This window comes from Ovis canadensis, chromosome 16, assembly GCF_042477335.2.
Source record: "Ovis canadensis isolate MfBH-ARS-UI-01 breed Bighorn chromosome 16, ARS-UI_OviCan_v2, whole genome shotgun sequence".
In the NCBI taxonomy this organism is placed as follows: Eukaryota; Metazoa; Chordata; class Mammalia; order Artiodactyla; family Bovidae; genus Ovis; species Ovis canadensis.
The window spans coordinates 23,391,571-23,401,613 of NC_091260.1; the positions used below are offsets into that span (position 1 = coordinate 23,391,571).

Here is a 10,043-nt window from a genome sequence, read left to right on the forward strand (position 1 = left end):
TAGCCATTCACTTATTACAGAATTTCAAATAAAGTAACTACTACTCATAATAGCAAATACATAGTCCTTAGTAAGCACCAGATACTGTTCTGAGTGCTTTGCATAGATTTATACATTTCATTCTCACAACTACCGAATAAAGTGAGTACTGTTAAATCCTTATTTTACAAATGAGGTTAACGGAGGTACAGAAGGGTTCAGTAATTTGCTCAAAGTCACAGAGCTGGTAAGTGGTGGAACTGGGATTTATACCCAGGTAGAGTTTAGAGTCTGTGCTTTTGATCACCATGCTCTACTGCCTGGGTGGAAAACTAGTGTATTAGCAAAAAATGAAACATAAAAAGAAACTGAACTGAGAGAGAGTTCAGGATAAGTGTGCTTTATTATAATCCTGAGTAGGCTATCATCAGTTCAGTTCAGTTCAGTCCAGTCACTCAGTCGTGACTCTTTGCAACCCCAACTCTTTGCAGCCCCATGAATTGCAGCACCCCAGGCCTCCCTGTCCATCACCATCTCCCGAAGATCACTCAGACTCATGTCCATCGAGTCAGTGATGCCATCCAGCCATCTCATCCTCTGTCGTCCCCTTCTCCTCCTGCCCCCAAACCCTCCCAGCATCAGTCTTTTCCAATGAGTCAACTCTTCACATGAGGTGGCCAAAGTACTGGAGTTTCAGCTTTAGCATCATTCCTTCCAAAGAAAAGTAACCTTGTAACAGGCAGGAACAAGGGCCCTGACCCATCTGACGGAGGAGCACTGAGGTAAAGACAGAGAGATCCTTGCAGGATCTGAAACTGGTTGCTGGCAACTTTCGCAGGAACAATAATCAGCAGTTGGAGGTTGAAGAGGGAAGATACCAATCAGCCATATAACCACCCTGTGTACACTCAAGTCAGCTAAAAGCTATGTACTTCAGTTATCTTCCATGCGAGAAGGAATTTTCTGAAATAGCCTTTACCCTAAGAGAGACAGTGGAATCTTCTTCTCTAAACAGTCTCTAAAATAAGATTCTATTTTAAGCCAGTCCATTCATATGAAATTTACAGCTGCAGGAAGCTTTGACAATAATTTGTAGTAAGTTTCACATGAAACTTTAAAAGATATGGCCCAATCTCTTACACAGACTGCCCCCATTAAATTGGAGTATGTTGTGAAAGCAACTTGGGGTTAGTTGTCAAAATGAATTTTAAGAAAATGTACAGTAGTTTTTACTTTTCTTATGGCTATAACAGTCAACCAGGAGTGACCCAGATGGACTAGTTTCTTCATTGTGATCCAAAGACAGGTTTTGAGGAATCTGGGCCTTATGCAATTCCAGAACATTGGATGAGCCAGGAAGTATTTAAGAATGTATTACATGATCACAGGGCATCTTTTTGAGGAGTGGCAGGATGACCAATTTCTCATCAATGTTAAAAATCACCATTTCTGGGCATGCATCTTTCCTTGCAGGACCTGACAGTAATCAATGCTGGGTGGCAGGGCCAAGCCCAGCCACAGGAAATCCATATGATAGATGTTTATATTTACTTCGTTAGGTCAAGTTCCTGTCAAGGACTCAGAGGTATAGGAAACTGATACCAAGTGAAAGGTTTTGGAGACTGAAAAGAATGTAGAATTCCTTTAGGTTTTTGTTCCTTGTAATACCAGTCTCTGCTCGTTTGTAATTAATTTCCACTTGGGTTCTGAAATCATGGTCTCAGCTTCCTATTTTTGTTTTCCTTTGCAGTTTCTTTGAATCAGATGGTTGTCTGAAATGTGCAGTGGGTTTGTGTGTGCCATGTGTGTGCCCTGTGTTTGTGTATGGCTCAGCAGTGTTACACTTGGTAATGGATAATTCTTTGGGGTCTGAAGCTTGCAGTGCTGGGAGCCTGCCTTTGTCACCGTCCCAGAGGGAGCCCCTGCGCTTGCGCCAAACTGGCCGCGTCCACTCGGAAAATGCTCCTGCAGCTCAAACGGGAGGTAAAAACAGCGAAAGCTTTGATTGTGTTTCTGTTCATACAGTAAGTTCCCTACATGCGAGCCTTCAAGTTGCTAACTTTGAGAGATGCGAGTGTGCCTTCCCACGTCCAATCACGTGAGTTCACGTGTGGTGTACAGTCACATGCACACATCCTCTACAAGGGGTTGTGCTTTTGTGTACATTACTGTACAGTGCTGTATAGAGTAGATCTTTATTTCAAGCCCAGGACATCTGGAAGCAAGTGTAAAAGCAACAGTATATAGCCGATTGTATTATCTGGGTACCTAGGCTAACTTTGTTGCACTTGGGAATGTGATCTTGGAATGGAACTCATTTGTATGTAGGGGACTTACTGTATAAAGTTGAATACATGGAAGTATATGCAGTAATTAGCTTCATTGGTAGTCACTGGCTATGTAACTTGTCCTTAAATGATATTACTAACATTAATGTATAAAAAACAGGTTTACACAGTTCCAAAATACAAATAGTACTTGGCACGATATTGTAATCGTGAAGTTGTTTGCCAATGTTTTAGTTAGTATTTCCTAAGTTCTTTCTTTTGTCTATACATGGAGGAAAAGTGCTTAAAATCATCAGGATGCACAACACTGATTAACAGATAAACATGAAGCTTCTCAGAAAAGCTGCAAGGTACAGTGGAAGGAACCTTTGTGCCAGCCAGATCTAGGTTTGAATCTCAGCTCCATCACTTTCCACCTTTGTGGCTTTGGATGCGTATGTTAAATGGAGGGTAATAATTAGCTTGGAGGGTTGTTGTAAGAAATATAGTACATATAATGTTTAGCATATGGCCATGCCTGGCATTTACTCAAATGATAGCTGCCATTATGATTAGGCTTTAATAACAAATACAGTGTGGACCGTAGTTTTTAGAATATTTTTATTGAAGGTATGGAATTTAGTCTTCAGTATATATGTGAAAGCAAGCAGCTAAATATTATCAATTCATTAGGAAAAGCATAAGATTACAAAGACCAGTGGGAGGTATCTGAAAGATGGTATTCATAGTTATTTTAGTGGTATTGTCTGGAATGGCCCAAGGCAGACCTGAAATGTGGCATTTGGCATCCTCCCCGCTTCCTTGTTGGGAAGGGCACACATGGGGCCTGTCTTGATAATGAAGTCTGAGAGCTGGATTACCACGGAGCTGACAGGCGTAAGGAAAACTTCCAGTAATCTAGTTGGCAAGTACTAATTAAACAGATGCAATAGATCACGGATATGCACTCGACTCCACTTAGTGCTAAGACTACATTTGCTAATCTGACTCAGCATTTGGTAAGTAATAAGGTAAAAAAATTGTTCTGGTTTTGCGTCCGACTCTTAGTGACCCCACTGACTGGAGCCCGCTAGGCTGCATGGGGTCATCCCAGCTAGGACACTGGAGTGGGTTGCCATTTCCCACTCCAGGGGATCTTCTGATTCTGGGGTTGGACCTGCTGACACAGGTCTCCTGCGGCTCCTGCATTGGTAGGCAGATTTTTCACCAGTGAGCCACCTGGGAAGCCCTGGTTTTGCCTCTGACACCTCTCAAACTTTCTTTCAAAACCAGCTGGAACTTCTGCAGAAGAGTAAAGAAGAAGCCTACATAATGGCAGATGCATTCAGAATTGCATTTGAGCAACAATTAATGAGGAAAAATGACCAGGCACTAAGATTGACACAAATGGATAAAGTATGTAAGAAAGCAACAAAATGGATAAGTTGGCAGCACCTTGAAGATGGTAAATATGAATTATAATAATCAGGTGTAATTTCAGTTGTTTTTAGTTATACTTAAGCATACTGTGGTAAATATAATTGACATTTCAGATATACTTATGATTTACCTAAAAATTTAGTAACTGTGGGGAAAAAGTGGGTCACTGAATGTTACCTATGCAAATGAAATCATAAAATAACAGGAGACTCTACTTTACTCTATTTCATTTAAACAAGACCATGCTCAGTGGAAAGAATTTATCATGAGTGCTAGATGATTAAAGAGAAAAAGGAGAGTGAAACCCAACATTAAACTTACCTAAGTAAACTTCATTGAAATGTGTGTTTCTGGAAGGAAACTTAAATTGGACAAATCAATAAAATATTCTTATAAAAAGTGAAACAGAAATTAAGGTTTAGATTTTTGTTTACAAGCCTGTCAACAAGTTCATGGCCATTTTTGAGTCATTATGGTATTAGTGTAAACAAAATATACAGAAATGCCATGAGAGAATCAGATTGTCATTGAAGTATGTAGACTGTCCAGTATAAACAAATAGGTATTACTTTTTAGAAATTTGTCAACCTCAGTTTTTATTTATAAATATTATTCAGTAGAACTCATTTTGTTTAAATTTAAAATTCCAATTTGAAACCATTTATCAGTCATGATTAAAGTGAAGTTTATTAAGAAGTGTAAATTTTTATTAAAATTCTGAAATGACCCTATTTCTAAATCTTTTTGGTCAAAATTCATAATCCTAATTCCAGTATCTCTCTTTTTCAGATGAATTTAGGACCAATAAGAATCTTATAGTATTAACAAATGAAACTTATTTTAAATATTTCTTTTCAAACAGTGCATACTAGTATTAGTATATGGGTCAAGTGTTGTGGAGTTTAGCTTCATTAAACTTTACCCATCTCTTTGCTGAAGTGGTAAGAAATAACTTAAGGGATTATAAAAATTGAAGTGGTAAACAAGAACTGTCAAAGTGGGTGAAAGCAGATTATAAAAGCTATGTATTTAGAGTCAGGTGGAAGTCAGGGCAAAAGGGGGAAAATGATATTCCTCAACTCTCATTCTTCAACAGGCATTCCACTTTATCCTGAAACTGACTTTTAAAGGTGTTTCTTCTGAGATTTAGAGAGGCTGATGAGCAAGTATAATGGCTAAGTCCTCCACGGGCATAGGCTACCCAGGTGGCTTGGTGGTAAAGAATCCATCTGCCAGTGCAGGAGACGCAAGAGACGGAAGTTCAACCCCTGGGTGGGGAAGATCCCTTGGAGGAGGAAAACGGCTACCCACTCCAGCATTCTTGCCTGGAAAAATGCCACTACGGTCCATGGGGACGAAGAGTTGGACAGAGATGAACACACACACACAGAGAAGTGTAGGGAGGGAGAGACAGAGAGGTAGATTCATATTCATTTCAGCACTTGTATTCGTTTTATATTCCAGAATTCCTGCCTTGCCTATTTACAGAATTCAGGAAATTTCCATTGAAAACATGATTTGAGAGGTACAATCTTTGCTTTCCATAAGGTACTGAAACTGGAAGCAGAATTTAAAATAATTGGTTTGTCTCTGAAAAGTCTTTACAAGTCCATAAAAGCTTTACTAGCTCTGAGTTTCTTAGAGACAAGTGTGTGTGCCAAGTCGCTTCAGTTGTGTCTGATTCTCTGTGGCCCTATGGACTGTAGCCCACCAGGCTCTGTCCCTGGGATTCGCCAGGCAAGAATACTGGAGTGAGCTGCCATGCCCTTCTCCAGGGGAATCTTCCCCACCCAAGGCCTGAAGCCACGCCTCCTTCAGCTCCTGCACTGCAGGCGGATTCTTTACTGCTGAGCCACCGGGGAAGCCCTTCTTAGTGACAAGACTTTGATTCACCTTATTAATATACTTCAATAATTTGTTGCAAAATGATTGTTACAGGTCATTTTTTAAATTTGTGGTTAACATTAACTTTTCTTGATTTGGCAGCTTAGACAAGTTCTGAGAGAGAGCTTATAAACATATTTCTTTTTTTTAGATTAAAAATAGAGACATTCATTCACTCTCAGGATTGATGAGTCAGTCAACTTGTCTGGCTTTTCCTCTTTGCCATAATTGCCACTGGCAAAGGTCAGGTGTGAGGCTGTGTGTGTGGTTTATCAGTAATGAGTGGAAAGGGAATTGTCCCTTTGGAGTTCATCTGAAACTTTCTTGGTATATAAATCTATGACTTCATATTTTCTGCTACAAACTGCATCCTTTCGATGGATGAATATCAGTATAAACACTACAGAAATGTGGACTTTTAAGCATTATGTCAGTACCCGGGCTAGGTGCTCTAACAACTGTGTGATTTAATTGTGATAATTATACATAAATCTTAGCATTTTAACCATTTTAAAGTCTCATTAAGTCCATTCACATTGTTGTATAATCATCACCATCATCCATCTCCAGAACTTTTTCATCTTCCCAAACAGAAACCCTGTACTCTTTCAATACCACTCCCCTCTCCCAGCCCATGCTCTATTATTTAAATGCCACAGCAGCCCAGCAATAGAGCATAGGGACTATTATTCTCATTCTAGAGCTGAGGACGTGTAGCTTAGAGAACTGTATTCTAAAGTGATACCCTTCTGAAGTGGCTAAATGAGGATTCAAGTCCAGGTTTTTTTCTGGCTCTAAAGCAGAGTTTGCATGGTTCAGAGGCCACCTGTCTGCAGGTATGTTTTGCTGGGAGTGTTCTCAATGTGGTTAGGTGGCTGACCTTTACATCAGAAGATTTCACATACAAATGTGGATCGCTGGTTCCTCTGGAGGACTTGAGTTGGGTAGCAAGGACTGCATTCTCCCATGGGCTGAGCAACGAGAGTGCAGGGCGCTGCTCTGGGTTCTCAAACTGCGGTCTCTCACCTGCATTTGCTGCTGGCTCTAAAGTCCATTTTTCCCACTGCGCTGTGCTGCCTGCCTCACCCATGCTAGAGGGTCCCTGCAGAGGACAAGGTCCTGACTGATTTAGCAATGAATTAACCTTGGTTCACACTTACCTCTTTTCCTGGAAGCATGTCAGTGTGTGTCTTTTTATGTCTCAACTGGATTTTCATGTTCTATTTTAGGGTCACTATCCCAAGGGAGTAAGAAGACCTTAGGGCAGAAATTGTTGGGTATGCTCCGTTCAGAAAACAGTTCTAAGAGTACCAATAACCAGGACGATCCTCAGGAAATCTTTAAGATGCTGATAGACTTGGTTAGTATCTTTGCTTTCTTTGTTGTTAGAGGTTGTGGATGAGCTAATCTTTTTGCTTCCTATTAATTCAACTCTTTATCGCAGTATACTTGACTTTTATGCTCTTTTCCCAGTTAAGGTACCATTTTCTGGAATTTTTATGTTCTTGAACACCCCACACATGCTTCCCAATTCCCCCTTCCAGGTTCTTCCTGTGCAACTGTAATAAAGTTCCACCTCTGAAAAAGAGGCGGCTCTCTGTAATTAAGTCCAGGCATCTCCATCATCAGCACTTATGTACAGTTCATGACAAGACTTTCATATATTCAGGATTTTTTTAAGTGTTCAAAGCACATCCTCATGCATTATATCCTGTAATCATTACCACAACACTGTAATCAGTCCTGTTATCCTCAATTTCATAGATGACTAAGAAACTCATGTTATATGAACATACTTATCTGTAGAAGAGTATTATTAAAGTTATTTATTACATATAAATATATAACACAATTTTATAAATAACTTCATTCTTTCAGAGGTTAAGTACATGTTAGCATTATATATACATATATACACACACCCCATGTAAATATATATTTCTCTCCAAATGACTTAAACATTTTTTTCAGCAGAAGGAATGCTGTTTTCTATTCTTCCTTAAAAAAAAGAAAATCTTCAATAACATGTAGCACAATGCTGAGGAATTAGTGGACACCGAAATTAATTTATTCATATTGACTGAGTAGACAGACTGAAGACTAAGTATTTTCATGAAATACTGCTGACTACAGTTCTGTATTCTGATTTACTAACTGGTACATTTTTAATTTCTCTGCATGCAGTTGAATGATAAAGAAGAAGCTTTGGCTCATCAAAGGAAAGTGAGTTACATGCTTGCTCGGGCTTTGGAAGACAAAGACACCACTTCAAAAGAGATTAAAGAGAGAAATTCTATGAAAGACAGTTTTACATTAAAAAACCCCTGGCAGAAAATTTTAGAATTCCCTGTTTCATGTGATCCTGTGCATTCAAGTGTTCAAATTTTTAATTCTGTGGGCTGCATCTGTTCAATTCAGCACTTTCAAACAGATCAAAAGTATGCAAGAACTCTTAAAAGGTCCTGTTCTTTGCCATCAAATATCATGTACTGAAGACAAATCAGATGAAGTTAGAACTGAGAGATGTTTATATTGAGAAGGGCCTTGTAAATATTGCTACATTTTCAGAAGTTGTATGTTTTCTAGGTATTTCTAAAATTTGGGAGGCAACTTAATTAAATAAGTGTTTTCTACAAGAAATTCATTAGTATTCTGTGTTGATGCATTTAATTTATAAATTATATTACTATGTTATATGAAATTTTCAGCATTTCCCAAAATCTTAAAAGAAATAGTGATTTTTGAGGAAAAAATATTTATTTAGATTGACTATACAGATTGTTGACTATAGGGATCTTTGGCTCAAGCAACAAAAGGAATGACTCAATGTTAATTTTTGGAATACATTTATCTTGTTTTAGTTGTTTTTTATTTCCCATATAAAGCTTAAAAATAATTTCCTTAACTGCAATAAAAAAGTTATTATGGCAGGAATTTGGCAGAAGTATATTCAAAGTCATAGCTAGCAACTTTCCTTTATAGCTGATTTTTTTGTCAGAGTGGTGACATTTTATAGCCAGATCTACACAGAATTCTGGCACTTATAAATAACTCTAAATTAACTTCTTGGTCTTAATGCTGAATTTTAGGCCATTTAAAATGTTCTCTTTCTAAAAATACTACATAGTAATAATTTTCAATACCTTTTGGGAATATTACTATATTAATCACAAAGCATCACAATGATGGCACAGGAAATGCACTGCATTTTCAGCAGTTACGAAAAGATACTACTATTTAAACAGATGAACCAACACAATAGGGTAATAAGGTAACAATATAAACCATTCATAGTTGTGTTACAGGAACCACACTGGTAGTCATTACTAACAAAAGCTGAAAAATTGGCAAATACATTTTGAGAAAACGAAGAATGAGGATCTACTGTTATCAGATATCAAAGTATATTTATCAACTATACTCCAAAATAAAATAAAAATTACATTTAATTAAAAAATATATTGTCCTGACAGTAATACAATGCTACATTATTCAAAACAGTGTGGTAACAGCAGGTCAATGAGAATAAGATAAAGTCCATACCCAGTCTAGTATATATAATAATTTTTAAGGTAGGGAAAGGAAGGATCTGGGATTATTTAATAATACCAAAAAGAGAAACATTAAAAAAAATCAAACTGCAAAAACTAGAAAGGTTCTTTTTAAATGTATTTAAAACAAACACATAAATTGATAAAATTTGTAGTATTCCAACTGATCAAGGACAAAGAATTAAATTTCATCAAGTAAACAAAAGCAAAAATAAACAAATGAGGCCTAATTAAATGTAAAAGCTTTTGCAGAGCAAAGGAAACCATAGACAAAATGAAGAAACAACTTGCTGAATAGGAGAAAATACTTGCAAATGATATGACAAAGAATTTAATATCCAACATACATAAACAGCTCATATAACCCAACAGCAAAAAAAAAAAAAAAAACCAATCCAATTTAAAAATGGGCAGAAGACCTGAACAGACATTTTTCCAAAGAAATGCAGATGGCCAACAGGCACATGAAAAGATGCTCAACATCACCAATCAGGGAAATGCCAAACCACAATGAGATATCACCTTACACCTGTCAGAAGGGCCATCATCAAAAATACACATAACAAACAGTTGAGGATGTAGAGTAAAGGAACACCTGTACACTGCTGCTGAGAATGTACATTTGTACAGCCACTGGGGAAAACAGTATATAACTGTCTCGGAAAACCACTGAAATACTACTCAGCCACAAAAAAGAATCTCCCCATTTGAAGCAACATGGATAGATTCGGAGGGCATTATGCTAACTGAAGTAAGTCAGAGAAAGACAAATACTGCAAGGTATCACTAATATGTGAAATAAACAAACTAGTGAACATAACAAAAAAGCAGACTCACAAATACAGAGAACAAAATAGTGGTTATGGGGGGTGGATATAGGGGTAGGGGAATGGGCGTACAAGGCATAGGATATACTGTACAA

The 10,043-nt window shown here is 37.7% G+C and overlaps 1 protein-coding gene across 5 annotated transcripts in view; it reads left to right on the plus strand.

Moving 5' to 3' along the window:
• The window catches only part of CCDC125 (coiled-coil domain containing 125), a 29,447-nt gene extending 21,237 nt beyond the window's left edge, over positions 1 to 8,210 (plus strand). For 3 of the 5 annotated variants that reach the window (XM_069556242.1, XM_069556245.1, XM_069556243.1), the window contains 4 exons: positions 1,855 to 1,962; positions 3,540 to 3,711; positions 6,800 to 6,930; positions 7,755 to 8,210. In XM_069556242.1, the coding sequence (XP_069412343.1) occupies positions 1,855 to 1,962; positions 3,540 to 3,711; positions 6,800 to 6,930; positions 7,755 to 8,063 (720 nt within the window). In that variant the 3' untranslated portion in view covers positions 8,064 to 8,210. The remainder of the gene's footprint in view (positions 1 to 1,854; positions 1,963 to 3,539; positions 3,712 to 6,799; positions 6,931 to 7,754) is intronic. The other 2 variants (XM_069556246.1, XM_069556247.1) reach the window with 1 other exon arrangement.
• The last annotated feature ends 1,833 nt before the right edge of the window (positions 8,211 to 10,043 follow it).